The 17,381-nt window shown below is 35.3% G+C and overlaps 1 protein-coding gene across 5 annotated transcripts in view; it reads left to right on the top strand.

Annotated features, from left to right (window-relative positions):
- Positions 1–17,381, top strand: part of SHOC2 (SHOC2 leucine rich repeat scaffold protein) — a 69,035-nt gene that overhangs the window by 31,188 nt on the left and 20,466 nt on the right. For all 5 annotated transcript variants that reach the window (XM_074339070.1, XM_019725120.2, XM_074339071.1 and 2 more), the window contains exon 3: positions 9,131–9,268. In XM_074339070.1, coding sequence (XP_074195171.1) covers positions 9,131–9,268 — 138 coding nt within the window. The remainder of the gene's footprint in view (positions 1–9,130; positions 9,269–17,381) is intronic.

The following is a 17,381-nucleotide window of genomic DNA, read 5'->3' as shown; positions in this document are numbered from 1 at the left end:
TTTCCTTTTGCCCAAATAACTTCCTTTAATATATATCGTAGTGCAGGTCTTCCCATAATGAATTCTCTAGGCTTATGTTTGTCTGAAAGCCTTTATTTTGTTTTAATTTCTGAAAGCTGTTTTCTTGGTGTTGAATTCTAGTTTCACAGCTTTTTCCTCTTTTCAGTGTTTTAAAGATATGTCTCCTATTGTTTTTTTTGTTTGTTTTGTTTTTTTTTGGCTTGCCTAGTTTTCTGACAAGAATTTTGCTGTTGTCATTATCTTTATTTCTGTGTTTGTAAAGTCTTTTTTTTTCCTCTGTGTATTTTAAATATTTTTTTCTTTGTGCCTGGTTTCTAGCTATTTGTTTACAAAGTGCTTCTATTTGGTTTTTTTCATGTATCTTCTGCTCGGAATTTCTTGGATCTGTGAGTTTATGATTTTCATCAAAGGTAGAAAGGTTTTGGACATCATTTCTTGAGAATTCTCCGTTTTTGGCCCTTTTATTGCTTTTATAGTTTCTGGATCTCTACATGTCATACATATATGTCCCACATTATAGTGTGTTTTCGGTCATTGATGTTCAATTCATTTTTTTGGTGTGTGTTTATTTTAGATTGTTTCTATTGCAGTTTTTTTTATTGCTATATATCATTTCTCCTTCAGTGTCTAAATCTATTGTTAATCCCATGCAATGAAATTTTAATTTTAGATATTGTGTTTTTAACCTCTATACATTCCATTTGGATGTGATTTTTGTTCCTCTTTTTTTTTTTTTGCCTTCTTGAACATGGAGCTCATTTTTAATAGCTTTTTCAATGTCTTTTTTTTTTTTTTTTTCTAGTTCCATCTCTTTTATTTCTGTCTGGCTTATGGAATAATTTTTCTCATGGTTGTGGGTGCTACATTCCTGTTTATTTGCATGCTTGATAATTTTTAATTGGCTGTCTTCATAATTTTTACATTGTTGGGTCTTAGATTTTGTTGTATTCTTTCAAATAGTGCTGAACTTGGTTACTTGAAGTCAGTTTGATCCTTTTGTTTGATTCTGGCTTTTAAGCTTTGTTATGGTGGTTCCAGAGCAGCCTTTAGTCTAGATCTAACTTAGCGCACTACTAAATTGATACCTTTCTGAGGATTCTTCTTGATGGCACTGTATAATATGAGATAATATGAGGCCTTTTTTTTTTGCCTTGTAGGAACTCAAAGCTATTCCCAGCCTGTGTGACTGCTGGGAATTGTGTGGGTTACTGCTTGCTCTTTGCTGGTTCTTTGCTCAGCTTTTGGTAATTTCTTTTCACTTATATACAGATCAGTACTTAGGCAAAGACTGAAAGGAACTTTTTTTTGCAGATTGTACAGATCTATTTGCTTTTCTCTTCTCTCTCAAATTTTGTCCCAAATATAGTAGCCACTTGGCCCTTCCTAAACTCAGATCTTTCACCACAACTCAGTGAAACTGTTGGCCTTTGCTTGCTATTCCTTCCTTGCTTTTTTTATGGCTTGGATCAGGCCAGGCAATAACCTGGGGCAATCATAATGCTCATAGTTTCCTTTACATCCAGGATCACAGTCACATGTATGGTTGTTGTCTCCTGTCTGCAAACTATTTTCTCATATAAGCAGTTCTCTCTTATCTGCAATTTCATTTTCCCAGTTTCAGTTACCTTTGGCCAAAAAATATTAAATGGAAGATTCCAGAAATAAACAATTCATAAATTTTAAATTGTGTACCTTTCTGAGTAGTATGATGAAATCTCACGCCTTCCCACTCCATTCCACCCAGAACATCAATCATCCGTTTCTCCGGTGTCTCCACGTTGTATACTCTACCCTTCGCATTCATCACTGAATAGCCATCTTGGTTATTGGATAGATTGTCATGGTATCGCAGTGCTTGTGTTCACATCACCCTTATTTTAATAATGGCTCAAAAGTGCAAGAGTAGTGATGCTGGCAATTCAGATATGCCAGAGAGAAGCTGTAAAGTGTTTCCCTTAAGTAAAAGATGAGTATAATACAATAAGATATTTAGAGAGCGAAAAAAAGACCACATTCACATAATTTTTATTCCAGTATATTATAATTGTTCTTTTTTACTATTAGTTGTTGTTAATCTCTTACTGTGCCTAATTTATAAATTAGACTTAATCATAGAAATGTATGCACAGGAAAAAACATAGTATACATAGAGTTCTGTGCAATCTGTGGTTTCAGGCATCCTCAGGGGGTCTTGGAACATATCCCCTCTGGATAAGGAGGGACTACTGTATTTTGTCCATTTTCTAGTTGTATTATAGCCAAAAGTGGAAGTTAATGTAGTAACTCTTGATTGTATAGTGTAAGCGGATGATATTGTCATGACTGTGGATTCTGTTATTGTCCTCTGAAGTATTAAATTTTATTCTGGTAGGTAACTAAATTGCTATTGAGTCACTTTGATCTTAACAGAGTCTTGGATTTAGCTCTCTTAGGGTAGTTCTATTTGGTTATGTCCTTAAACGTAGGGCAAATTCCTTAGTCTTGAGATGTGGTCTCTATTTCTATGCTATGGCCCTTTTGGGATTTTGTTTCCTGACCCTTCTAACTTGGCAGGACTGAAATTCCAAAATCTTACCCATAACACTTGGCGGCTGTCAAAATTTCTGCTTGGCTCTTCTAGCCTTCCAGCTGTTGTTTTCCCCCTGGGTTCCTTTCAGTTTTCTCCCCCATAGGTGTATTTTTGGAGTCAGTCAAAAATTTGAGGGTTGTATATGCAGATTTTGGGATTCTATTCTTTCCAGTTTTCCTCATTTCCAGAGTATCCAACCTTGAATTCTAGCCACCGTCATAACTCTGGACCTTATACTCTGGTTTCTCAGGCCAATAGAACTCTGGCTTTCTACTTGAGATTTATTTTCCACAGGCAGATTTGTAAGTAACTTCATGGTAAAAGCCTTACAAATGTGGATCTCGCCCAGTGTGATTCCTATGTGAGTTATCTACTGTTGTGTAACATTACCCTAAAAAAGTAGCTCTTGAAACAACACTCATTTATTATTTTACAGTTTCTTTGATTCTGAAACAGGCACAGCTCAACTGGGTCTTCTGAATCAGGGTTTCTTACAAAGTCTCGACCGAGGCGCTGGCCAGGGCTGGGGTGTCATCTGAAGGCTTATCTGGGAAAGGATTCACGCCCAAGCTCATGTGGTAGTTGTCAGGATTCAGTTCCTAGCAGGTTGTTGCACTAAGAGCTTTGATGTCTTTAAAAATATATATATATATATTTATTTATTTATATATTTTTATTTTTTAAGAAGGGCGCAGCTCACAGTGGCCCATGCGGGGATCGAACCAGCAACTTTGGTGTTATTAGCACCATGTTCTAGCCAGCTGAGCTAACCGGCTACCCCTAGGGCTTTAATTCCTTGCTGGTTGTTGGCTGGACACTGCCCTTGGTTCTGTGGTCCTCTGCGACATGGCAGCTTGCTTGATCACAAGTTACAAGCTGAGAAGGCAATAAAGAGAGTACTAGCAAGATGGAAGTCACAATAGTAACCTAATAGCAGATGTGACATCTCATCCCCTTTGCCATATTCTTTTCATTAGAAGCAAGTCAGTAAGTTCAGCGCACAGTGAAGGGGAGGGTCATTATACAGTGTGTACAGTTGTATGTGAGCAGGTCACTGGGGCCAACTTAGAAGTCTGCCTGCCACAGTTCTCTTTTTGCAAGAGTTGAATTCCCTCCAGTTTCAACTTGCTTTTGGTTTCTTTGCCTGCTTTTATAGTGTTGTTTTTTAATAATTTATCCAGAGTTTAAGTAATTTATCCAGTACTCACCATTACCATTAGCCAGAAGCCCAACATTTGCCTCTTGGCAGATATTAACCCCAACTCCCTCTTTAGGACAAAAGTGTTCTATCATAACATTTTCTTCAGACCTGTTTGTTTTATTTTTTTTCTTTGCCTAATTAACGCTTAGTTAGTTTACCTCAAATTCAGCATGATCAAAATACAACTTCTTGCCAAAAACTTTCCTTCCTTTTGGATTTCACTTGTCTCTTAATTGCATCATTATCTGCTCCGTCAACCCAGGTTCAAGATCTTAGAATCAGAGGATTTCTTCTGTTCTAGTCATAGTCAGGGTGTGTGTGGCCTGCTCACCAGACAGGTATGGACCACCAAGTTTTTGTTACCAGTTTGCCACATGTTAACAGAAATTGAAAGTGAACATTTAGAATCTTGTATAACAATTGGACATTGCTGCAACATCCAAGCATACAACTGTGTATTTTACAAAATATTGGTTCACAACAAATTGGGGAAAAAAACAAAACCCCCAAACTGGACCTTCACCATATATAATTTGAAGATCACTGTTCTTACCGCTTTTTTTTCCACCTCTCTTAGTAGCTCTTGTAGTGGGTCTGTTCATCCTGCTGCTATTGAGTCAGTGTAGGCCTCGTTATTTCATGTGGGCTAATTGCAGGAGCTTGCTAATAGACTGCTTCTTAGTTCTGCCTTCTCCAACCCATCCCTTCAAATCTATGAGAAAATAATCTTTTTAGAACAGTATTCTGATTATCATGCTTTGTTCAAAAAGCTGAAATTGTACTTTAGTACTGGATCAAAAAGGTCCAGATTCCTTAGTCTGATATGTAAGACTCCCCTCCCCTCTCTTCCCTTCCCCTCCCTCCCCCCCTTCTTCTCCTCTTTTTCCCCTCCCATGCCCTGTGTTTCTGTTCAAATATGTACATGGTTTCCCACCTCAACACTTATTTCCAATTTCTTCTCCCTGCTTTGTTTTTCTGTTTTTTTTTTTTATTTTTTATTTTTTTTTATTTTTTTTATTGGGGAATGTTGGGGACCACTGTGTTTTTCCAGGGCCCACTAACTCCAAGTCAAGTCATTGTCCTTCAATCTGGTTGTGGAGGGCGCAGCTCAGCTCCAAGTCCAGTCACTGTTTTCAATCTTTAGTTGCAGAGGGCGCAGCCCACCATCCCATGCGGGAATCTAACCGGCAAACTTGTTAAAAGCTTGTGATTTAATCAACTGAGCTATCCGGCTGCCCCTCCCTGCTTTATTTTTGTTTACAGCAGTTATTATTTCCTATCTCTGTCTCCTTATTTTCTGATTCCCCACTCCATGCTCTAGAATGTAAGCTCCATGAGAAAAGAGACTTTGTTTTGTTCACTGCTTAATCTCCAGGAGGTACACAATAAGTTTTTCTTGAATGAATAAGTGAATGAAATGGTCACCTTAAAGAATTTTGACCATGAATGGCCTTGAAGATTCAAAGGAATGGCTCTTTTAATGGTGAAATTTCCTAAGCAGAGCCCTCTCCAGCCTCCCTCAAATTACATATAGTTTACTGCTAATTTTAAGTTTCATGAGAATAAGTATTTAGTGTATTGTAGTCTCTTTGTGTCTTTAGTGCCTAGTATTGTGCCTGGTAAAGAGAACACACACGAGATTTTTTTTGTCTGACTGAATTAATGCCCTTATAGCAATCATTTATCTTCTGTTATGTTTTAGGGACATACTGTATTTCCCCTGAGATAAGACCGGGTCTTATATTAATTTTTGCTCCAAAAGATGCATTAGGGCATATTTTTAGGGGATGTCTTATGTTTTCATGTACAACAATTACATTTATTCAAATACAGTCATGTCATTTTTTTCTGGAACATTGTCATAACGTACTAAATGCGGCCATCTGGCTGACGATTTTAACTGGGGCTTATTTTCGGGGAAACATGGTAGTATATTCAAATGTTTGTATAAGAAAATAATATTCCTTTGTTATTGATTAAACCCCACAGATTTAGTTTTGTCATTTATTTAATCATATATTCATTAAGCCTCTATTCTGAATAAAGCCATATATAAAATATTTTTACATAATAAAAGTTAATGATTATTCTAAAATAAGATGTGAAAAAATAGGAAACTTGGGAAAGTACCAAATAATCCTCAGGAATTTGGTTATTTAAGCATTTTAATTACCTGTAGCCTCCAGAAGCGGGGGTGGGGTGGGGACAAAACTTTTCTCCTTCTAAAATTGCCTTTCTGTTGTTTCATGAATGTTAAATTTTACATCCCAACTAACTTCTGGATGTCACAGGCCATGTGCCCCACTGCATGTGAATTACTGCCTTTCTGTATTACAAAATGAAATGAATTTAATATGTTAGCATAACCTGGGAGACTGTGTTGCTTAGAGAAACAGCAGGAAGAATTCCAATATGAGATTAGTTAGTGTTGTCACTTTTGAGAAGGGATATGTCCAGCACTCTTCATTGTCTGGATGAAGGGTAAGGTCATGCTTTAAAAGTCTTGGCTACAGCCTGCAGTGTTTGCCTCCTCTAAAGACAAGACAAAAGGCAAGTAAAATTTTCAAATGGAATTAGACCTTAGATGTCATAGTGCTGAGCTTGAGAAGTTCTGAATGGAGCAGTAATTGACCTGAGTTAACTCACAGCTGTTCTGTATGGGTTAAAGTTAACCATCGTCTCCTTCCAACTTGCTTTATTTGCTTGGACTCTATATACTTTTGGATGTATGCATCTTCCTTTAGAGTATTGGAAGTTACTTTAGTGGGAAATAAAACCACTTCAAGTATGTATTGGAAAAGATGATAAATTAAAAAAATGTTTTATTCTGGCATGAAGAGTACTAGAATCCAAACTTAATTTTCTCCAGTTATCTTCACTTATTCTTTCAGTTAAGGTGTTGCTATGTACTAAGTAAGCACTTTACTAGATATGGAGGAAATAAGCAGGTGCATACACTTGAAGCATTATGTTGTGGAAAATCCTTCCATGTAGCATGTGTAATGCTTTCTATTATCCTTGGTAATTTTCCTTGAAGTAGACGTTATCTGAAATTTAATAATCGCTACTCCAGCTTTCTTTTGATTGATTTTAGCATTGTATGTCTTTCTCCATCCCTTTACTTTTATCTACCTGTATCTGTATTTAAAGTGGGTATTTTGAAGACAACATGAGTTGCATCTTGTTTTTTTATCCACTCTGCAGTCTCTGTCTTTTATTTGGTGAATTTAGGTTATTCACATTTAAAGTGTTTATTGATTTAGTTGGATTAATATCAACTATATTTGTAACTGTTTTCTATTAGTTGAACTTGTTTTTTATTTCTTTTTTTGTCTTTCACCATTTTTCTGCCTTATCTAGTTATAATTGAGCATTTTATATTATTCCATTTTCTCCTAAGTATATCATTTATACTTCTTTTAATTCTTTTTGTTTGTATGTATTTCTGTGGTTGCCCTGGAGTTTTGCAGTATGTATTTACAGCTTATATAAGTTTATTTTTACATAACACGACCACTCCATGGGTAATGTGGCCGCCGTATAACACAATATTCCCAGGCCGCCCTCCTGTTCCTTATAACATGGCTGACATTCACTTATCCTTACTTAGTCTAAAATCACCCAATATATTGTTGCTATTAATACTTTGAACAAACTGTTACCTATTAGATCAATTAAGAGTAAGAAAATAAAAAAAATTAATTCCTTCTCTAATGCTCTTCCTTTTTTTTAATGTAAATTCAAGTTTTCAACCTACATCATTTTCCTTCTTTCTGAAAACTTCTTTTAATATTTCTTGCAAGAAAGGTCTACTGTGACAAATTTCTTAGTTTTTTTCTCAGAAAATTTTTGTTTCTCCCTTACTTTTGAAGGATAATTTTATTGTTTTTTTCTCTCTCAACATTTTAAATATTTCATTCCATTCTCTTATTGCTTACATGGTTTCTGAAGAGAAGTCTAATGTAATTCTTATCCTTGTTTCTCTATTGGTAAGGTGTTTTTTATTCCTCAGGCTTTTTTCAAAGTTTTCTTTGTCTTTGATTTTCTGCAATTTGAATATGATATGCCTAGGTGAAACAGGAGGGAATTTTTCTCTTACCTTCATTCACCCTGAGAATCTGGGTGGGGCTCCTGGAGGTAAAGCACAAAGGTTCCAATTTCTCCACATCTTTGTCAACATTTGTTATTTTCTATTTTTTAATTGTAGCCATCCTAATGAGTGTATCTCATTCTGGTAGAATCTCATTCTGGTTTTGATGTGCATTTCCCTAATGATTAGTGATGCTGAGCATATTTTCATGTGCCTGTTGACCATTTGTATATCTTTGGAGGAATGTCTGCTCATCTTCTGTGCCCACTTTTAATATGGGTGGTTTCTTTGTTGTTGTTGAATTGTAGGAATTCTTTATATATTCTGGATATTAATCCCTTGGCAGATATATGATTTGCATATGTTATCTCCCCTTCTGTGGGTTGCTCTTCACTTTCTTGATAGTGTCCTTTGATGCACATAAGTTTTTAATTTTGATGAAATCCAGTTTTTCTATTATCTCTTTTTCGCCTATGTTTGTTTTTGACTTAATAATGTGCCCCACACCCATTTTCCAGAGTTTTATTTGTTCATCTTACTTTTTTCAGTATCTCTAGCCTTTGCTTTAAAAAGCAAAGGAAAATCATGAGTGAATCAATATGTCTATTATAAGGGAAAGTTTTCGAAGACAGTAACATTAAGAATAATCTAAGTTGTCAGTACAGCCCTTTCAACCAGAATGAGAAGAAGAAACATACCTTATTTTCTATCCTCTTAGAGTACTATTAAATTGAGAAGCAGTTTTAGATTTATAAATCTCAATTTACATATTTATATAACATCAGAATATGCCTATTTGAGAGCATATATATTTTGAGATAGATGATGACTCTCAAATTGAACTCAAGATGTAGCTGATATTATTGTGTTGAATTTGGTTAAAAAATTAGCTCTTTTCAAAGTATGGAATATACAAATGTAAATGTGGTTGAATTGGTTACTTTAAAATATGTATATATGTATAGATATATAATATTGGTTAGTAATCATTTACAAACAACATTTTACAGATGTCATTTTGTTTTTAATTGAGGTATGATTGAGTTGCAGTATATTAGTTTCAGGTGTATAACAATGATTTGGTATTTGTAAGATATTTTCAAATAACAGTTTCAGATTTTGTGTTTCACTTTAACATTTTCAGAAAGAAAGTGTAACTATGATATAGAAAATGAAGTTTTGTTTTTTAGTATTATTTAATATATTCTTTAATAATTCTTACTAAATTTTTATGTTGATCAATTTACAGGTGAATTATGTAACCTCATTACGCTGGATGTAGCTCACAATCAACTTGAACACCTTCCAAAGGAGATTGGAAACTGCACACAGATAACCAACCTTGACTTGCAGCACAATGAACTGCTAGACCTCCCAGATACTATAGGTATGAGAGGGGAAAAGGGTTGATAATCATTTGCAGCTATTTGGACATTCGAAGACTTTTTGGATTCATTTTCATAATAAAAATGAAAAGATGAAAATTCAATATTGTCAAAGTAGTAAAACTTCTAAAAGATTGCATTTTAAAATTACTATTTCCATTTACTGGCAAAGAAAATAATTAGGTTTTAGGAAATGAGCTCAACTGGATCATAAAGAAGATAGAACATTAAGTCATATGTATATATTCTATAGCGCTGTGCTTGAATTGCAGAATGGGTGCATTTTTTGTTTTTGCTTATTTCAGAAAGCTGCATGCTATGGTAAAGGTCCCTTCTTTGCTAAAGTAGACCACACTGAAAAATAAAACCATAGCTGTTTAGTTTTTAAAACAATGGCCAATATAGTTTAATGTGTGTTCATCTGCAATATTGAGGGACTAAGAGATGAGATGTTTTTAAGTGTAAAATGTGTTTCAAAGACTTAGCCAAACTGCAAAAAGTTGAATTGCTCTTACTTTAATATGCCCTATATTTATATAGTCTTGTTTATTTCTCTCAATGCCCATACATTTATACAATTTATTGGAATTTAGAAAATGGGGACACCTTTTTAGTTATTGATGTGGTAAAAGACTACTATAATGTTTATTTAGAAAAATTACACCCATACTTAATTTATATAATTTCACTAATGAATATTTATGAGGTTATATTATTAAATCATCTAAGGCCAATGTTGATATTTTTCTCCAGAAGGATTTTTGTTTCCTTCTGTCAGTACCTAGAGGACGACTTTAATCCATTTATGTTCTAAGGCTTGAGATTTTTCTGATCTCCCAGCTGATTTAAAGGCAGGCTGCAGACTAATTGTAGGGCTATTTTATTTCCAGTTCACACTTAGTACTATGGGGCAGCCCTGGAGGGTCCCAGTTGATATCTGTTAGGAGACTCCACACCCTTGGCAGGTTCTAGGTTTTGACCGGGCAGAAACATGCTTTAGCCTTTCAGCTTCAGCTTCTAGTTAGGGAAGTGCTCTCAGGATAAAATCCTCTCCAGTGTTTTTGCTTGTCTCTGGGTTCCCAGCTGGTTTCTGGCCTGGTAATTAGTCATTATCTTGTTACCTCTCTGATTTTTGTTTTAGAAGTGTTTTTAGTATTTTTCAATGGGAGGGTTTGCTTGAATTACCTGCCTAGTCTACCGTTACTTGAAGCAGAAGCAATTGTTAAGGAATTTTTTAATAAGTTATAATAGACTGTCTTAGGCTACAGGACAACTGTTTCTTTACATAAAAGCAATCTGAGAACGTATATATTCTTGATTCTTGGCCCAGAGCTCTTTAAATCACATTACTATTTGTAGTGACAACAGACTAAGTATTCTAGTTAACTAGTAATTTGATTAGGTTCATCTCTGAAAGGCACAATAGTCTATAACACACAGTGAATTGTTCTGTTAATATTTATAGTAAATATTCGACCAAATTTCCTTTGTATATAAAAGAATCAGGTTCCTGGTCCAGTGGGGACTGAACACAATTACTTCTTGCTTTTCACTCTTTAAAGTCTATTGAAATGACCCAAGAAAAACAAAGAGCTGTGACCCTAGAAGAAAACTAGCATAGAAAAGTTATATACTGCATTTGAAAAAGATGATTAGGCTGATAGAAAAAGGAAACAAAAAATATATTTCTTAGAATACTTTGCCAAATAAATTTAATGGAAAATACTGTATAATATGAACACATGCAAAGATCAAAATAGTAATGTGTAAGATAAGTGGAAAAAATTGCCTAGAATCTAGAACAAAAAGACAGAAAAATACAAAAAAAGTGGGAAAAAAAGTCGTGGGAGACAGGACAAGAAGTTGTAGAAAGAGAATAGAGGTAATACAGCAAAGAACCTAATAAAATATAATTTTATAATATTTGCCCGAACTTGACAAAAACCCAGAACTTGACAAAAAAACAGATAAGATTGAAATTGCTTACCAAGAAATAATGAAAAAATATACATTCTGGTAGAAGTCTTAAAAATTAAATTTACTTGTTTTGCTTGTTGTAAAATCTCTTTGTATAGTTTCAGTTTCAAGGTAATGTTGTCCACATATTATAAGTTGGGAAGTGTTCCTGTCTTTTCAAGTTTTGGAACAGTTTGTATAAAATTGGCATTATTTCTTCATTAATATTTGGTGAAATTCATTAGTGAAGCCACCTGGGTCAAGATTTTTTTTAAAAAAGATTTTATTGGGGGAGGGGCACAGGACTTTATTGGGGAACAGTGTGTACTTTCAGGAATTTTTTCCAAGTTAAGTTGTTGTTCTTTCAGTCTTAGTTGTGGAGGGCACAGCCCAGCTCCAGGTCCAGTTGCCGTTGCTAGTTGCAGGGGGCACAGCCCACCATCCCTTGAGGGAGTCGAAATAGGCAACCTTGTGGTTGAGAGGACGCGCTCCAACCAACTGAGCCATCCGGGAGCTCAGCGGCAGCTCAGCTCGAGGTGCCGTGTTCAATCTTAGTTGCAGGGGACGCTGCCTACCATCCCTTGAGGGACTCGAGGAATTGAACTGGCAACCTTGTGGTTGAGAGCCCACTGGCCCATGTGGGAATCGAACCAGCAGCCTTCGGAGTTAAGAGCATGGAGCTCTAACCGCCTGAGCCACCGGGCCAGCCCTCAAGATTTTTTTTTGTAGCAATGTTTTTAAAAACAACTTCAATTTGTTTAATAGATATAGGGCTATTTAGGTTATCACTTTTTTCTTGAGCAAACTTGATCATTTGTGTCTTTCATGTATAATAATAATAAATATTATGTAACAATATGTCCATTTCATTTAACTTGTCACATTTAATAGGCATAAATTGTTTATAATATTCCCCTATTGTTTGAATATCTATAAATCTATAGTAATGCCACTTTTCTCATTCCTGATATGGGTAACTTAGATCTTCTCCCCTTTTTTCCCAATTGGTTAGAGGTGTATCAATTTTATTGATTATCTCTATTGCTTCTCTGATTTTTATTTCATTGATTTCCACTTGTAGTCAATCTTGTAGTCAATCTTGACCTTTATTATTTTCTTTCATTGGCTTACTTTGAGTTTTATTTGTTCTTTTTCTAGTTTCTTATGATGGAAACTTGAGTTCATTGATTTCAGACCTTCTCATATAGGCATTTAGTGCTATAAATTTACCCTTATGTATGACTTTAGCAGCATCCCACAAATTATGATATGTTGTGTTTTCCTGTTTTGATTTGTTCAAAATACTTTCTAATATACCTTTCTGTTTCTTCTATGAGCTATGGTTTATTTAGAAGCATGTTATTTAGTTCCCAATATCTCACAGTTTTTCAAGGGTCTTTCTGTTATTGATTTCTAATTTAATTTCATTGTTGTTGAGAAAATACTTTATGTGCCTTGAATCATTTAAATTTATTGAAACTTATGGCTCAGTATATGGTCTATCTTGATTAGTATTCCATGTGCAACTGGATGTGTATTCTACTTTTGTTGAGTGGAGTGACATAGATGAGGCAATCAATGAATTCTTCTACATGTCTGTTCTTTTTTGTCTCTTTTCCTCTTAATTTTTGTTAGTTACACTGTCAGGACATGTAACATTTATGGTATGTCTTGCTACACTAATCTCTATTTTTGTTTTAGTTTTCATGTTCATCAACAGTTCTGTTGCCATAGTTGCCCCAATCTCTTGGTTGGCTGAAGTCAGTCTTGTAGTAGTTTTCTGGGAAATGGTTCATGAAAAGTAGTTCCCTAGTTTTTGTAACCTTTATGCTTGAAGAACAGTTTGGATGGATATGAAAGTCATTGGGTCCAACTTCCTTTCCTTGAACATCTTAGTAGAACTAACAGGTAGTTCTGTCTTCTGGAATTGAATGTACAAAAGTAGGAGGCCAGTCCAATTTTTTCCCATTGTAAGTGACTTAATCTTTTGCCTGGCTATTTTTTTTTTTTTTTAAGTTTAGGAACTCTATTGTATTTCTCAGTGTTGATCTTTCAGGGTCCATTTTCCTGAGATACTCTGAGCCATTTCAACATACAGGTTTAGTTTTTATTTCAGTATAGTTTTCTTGAATTACATTTTAGTTTGTGTTGTAAGTTTGTTTATTTTGAACAACCAACTAATTGGAACAATAAAGGAGAAAGGAAAGAATAATATGTAATCTTACCATGGTCACTTTTCAGTGGAATGTCACATAAAAGCACATTATAAAAGCAACTTACGTTTATAAAATTAAAGTCTTGCTCAATCTTAAAAAGAAAAATAAGGGTTGTTTGCTCTACTGCAAATCAGGCAGAGGAACTGAAATTAAAGATGCTTGAAATGTAAAATTTTCTTATCCCTCTCATTGATTCTTAGTCACTTTGTATTTCTTAGGATACTATAGATCCTAGATACTTGATTGTTCTGTGAGTGTGTTAGGCAAGTTCTAGCCTCCGAGCCTTTGTTCTTTCTGGTCGCTTTGCTTAGAGCTCTTTTCTCCTAAGTATCCACATATTTCCTCTACTCTTTCAACAGATCAAATGGATATATAGGACATGGTTATCAATCAGCCCTTTTCTTACTTTCAAATAGTATAACAATATTTTGTTATTTAATATTTTATGAATGTGTTTGTATCTCTGTTAAATAACAATCAAAGAGGGATGCAATTAATGCACTAAAAGCAATAGTCCTAGCAAACAGAGAAAGCATAGGTGGTGGTGGATGATAAAATCTTGCTGTTAGTAAGTAGGACTAGGGTCCTTTGGATTCACTTCCTCTGACAAAGGATAACTTCTCCATGTATCCTTCTCCCTCCTGGCTTTCTTAATTTTACATTTCTCTGTTCCATCAGAAGTAATTCTTGTGTATTTTAAGTGTGTTTATTAATATATAAACATTTTACTTCATTATAAATCTCTTGTAAGATGTTATATCAGAATAACAAAAGTGCCTCACTTCTAGCACATTCTATACGGTCAGATTACAAGTATGTATTAGAAAGCAATGACGGGTCCCGCCCGGTAGCTCAGGTGGTTGGAGCGCCATGCTCCTAACGCGGAGGTTGACAGTTGGGTTCCCACATGGGCCAGTGAGCTGCGCCCTCTACAGCTAAGATTGTGAACAACAGCTGAGCTGGGCTGATGTGAGCAGCTGGAGGTCGATGCGAGCTGCTGCAGCAGCCTGCTGCCTCAGGCTACCCTGTGCTGCTGTGAGCGGCTGACTGACTGCAGGGGGGTGGGAGGGGGGAGTGTGCAAGGCTCATAACACTAGCATGGGCCAGGGAGCTGTGTCCTTCACAACTAGACTGAGAGACAATGGCTTGAACCAGGGCGGGGGGAGAGGGGGGAATAAAGCAATGCGAACTGGAGTATTAACAATATGGAATTTTTTAATATTTCTTTTCATATGCTTTGAAAGTTGCCAACAGATAAAGTGCAGCTGTTATTTCAAGTATTAGCTTGGTGCAAAAGTAATTGCGGTGTAAAAGGTTAAAAAATTGCAAAAACCACAATTGCTTTTGCACCAACCTAATACCGTGTTTCCCCGAAAATAAGACCTAGCCAGACCATCAGCTCTAACACATCTTTTGGAGCAAAAATTAATATAAGACCTGGTCAAATAAGACCGGGCCTTATATTAATTTTTGCTCCAAAAGATGCGTTAGAGCTGATTGTTCGTTTAGGTCTTATTTTGGGGGAAACAGTATAATGGCAAAATAAATAAGTAATGTTTATTTAAATTTTTTATATTATTGTAGTCATTTATCATATACTATGCTTGTTAAAACAATTCTTTTGACTTTTTCCATCCCTCTTATCCCCAGTACTTTGATTGTATAGCACAAGGTTGAGATTTGGTGAGAAATTTGAACATTTGGGTTTTGGTCTGTTACAAATCTCAATAGTTTTAAATGACCTTTGAGATTCTCTTTCTTATTTATTGGAGAAGAGCAATTCACCCAAAACAGATAGTGGCACACTTCATTAGAACATAGGTTTCCTGATACTTTCTCTCTTTTTCCTAGTCTGCTTCTTGAAAAGTATAACTTAAGATGAAAAACAAACAAAAAACCAACACCTGTCCTGGAGAATTGATGCTAGTTCTGCAGCAGCTGCTCTACTCTATTTTCCCTGGTCTAAAGAAATTTGCCCTACACTTACAGTTCAAAGTCAAATCTTCTGTCACCTTACAGTCACTGTCCCCCAAAGCACTTCGTTTCCTTTTCTTTTTTTAAATGCGTAGACCGAGATGTTTACCCCTTTTTTTATTTAACGTGAACACCCTTAGAGTAGTTGTCATTTCTTGGCACTAATCACTGCCCTTTACTTCCAGGCTGAGCTGTGCCTGGATCACTGACAGCTCAGAGGATGTGGAGAAGAGGCAGAAGGAAATGGGGAGGGGCCAGGGCAGCTAGCTGGTTGCAGTTAAGTGAGAGTGCTTAAGCACGTATTTATAGTTTCTCTGATTTAACCATTAATAGGTCCCGTGGAAGACCAAAAAGTGTATTCTCTTTCATGTAAATATTTCCTAATTCAAGATCAGTTATGAACTAAAGAAAATATTAAGCTTCATTACAATAGTCATTTTGTTTCTAACTGTGAACCTGATGATACCTTACGCCTTCTGAGATCTCTGGTGGTTTTATGAAATGGGGGATGGGGGTGAGGTAGAGGGAGGGTGTCTGAAGTAGGAAAATATATTTTACTTTCTATTTCCTCAAAATGAGATAAAGAGAAAAGTATGCAACAAGACCTTGCCTTCAAGGCTGGAGCACAGAACAATTCACAGAGGTCTTTTTGTTGCACTGGGCTCTGAAGAAATGTTATAGTAATTGTGGTTTTATCAACAAGTAGAGTTTTAGTAGTTAGATTTTAGGTAATTACAGTGCAGCTTACATATAGCAACTTTACCAGTTTTCCTTTTAATAGTGGAATTCTTTTGGGTTTTCGACATTTAAGAATTTTTGTGTTGCTTGCTTTACAGTGTGCTTTCAGTTTTTTAGTTTAATGTTGAAAAACATTGTACCTTTTATATTTCATCATAAGAACTGTGTGTCTTTTCTACTGACTTTTTGCTGCTTTGTTAATGTAAGATTAAGGCTATTTGAGTTAGAGTCTTACTGAAAAGTTGTACTGAATTAACCTAAAGATGCTGATTATATTTGCTGAAATTGAAAGTATCTAAGTTTAATTCATAGCCATTTGGTGTTGCCATATTTTAAAAATCTGACAGCATAAAAAAGCAAGCTGTCAAGTGGAGCACAGAACAACTTGCCGGCAAAATTAAGCACTTAAAAGCTAAATGCCAGTGATTGGCAATGATCAGCCTACATTTATACACAGAATCTCAGCAACATTGATTTTATTTCTCAGTAGCAATGGCTCAACATTGAAGCAAGCTATGGCTTGATTTCGAGGTTGCAGTTTATTTTGTGGTTAAAACCGCTCATTGAAAGAGGTTAGAGGTTGAAACCACTGCAGGGGTGAATCACAGTAAATGCCAGACTTCTGATGTCAAGTTTTTTTCTGACATAAGAGAGTTTTGATATTTTATCCTTAATTCTTTTCACCTCTTTTATTTTGTCTGAGAGTAATAGATTTTGTCAAAGTGTGGATGACTCTTTGAACATGCCATACTCTCAAGAAAGTAATAAAGGCTTTGCAAATGTGAGGTCTTCATCAGAATAACATATTCATACATTACAGTTTTTAAAGTTCAGCCTCTTCTAACACACACACTCTCTCTCTCACACACGGAAAAAAGAAAAAGTTTAAGAAAGTTTAAAGCATCCTTTGTATTTAAATAATCACTGATTCTGTACTACTTAATGTGACTTGGCAATTTCACCATCCTTTTCATTTTGTAATTTTTAAATTCTAGGAACCTGATTTTAAAAGTGAGAAATTAAAAGTTATTTTGTCTTTGGGAGAGAAGTTTCAGGAATCTGGTTCTATTGACTGTGCTTTTGAGTTGATAAGCATTTAGAATTTGGTTACCATACTAATCTTTGTTAGCAGAGAAAGCTTTTAAGTTTCAGTGAGAATAAAAAATGGTTAAAATATTATATTTGTCTACTGTTCTACTGTAAACAGTGATTGAAAGAGGCATGTCAGTTG

Source organism: Rhinolophus sinicus, linkage group LG07 (assembly GCF_036562045.2).
Source record: "Rhinolophus sinicus isolate RSC01 linkage group LG07, ASM3656204v1, whole genome shotgun sequence".
In the NCBI taxonomy this organism is placed as follows: Eukaryota; Metazoa; Chordata; class Mammalia; order Chiroptera; family Rhinolophidae; genus Rhinolophus; species Rhinolophus sinicus.
This window is presented reverse-complemented; position numbering and strand designations above follow the sequence as displayed.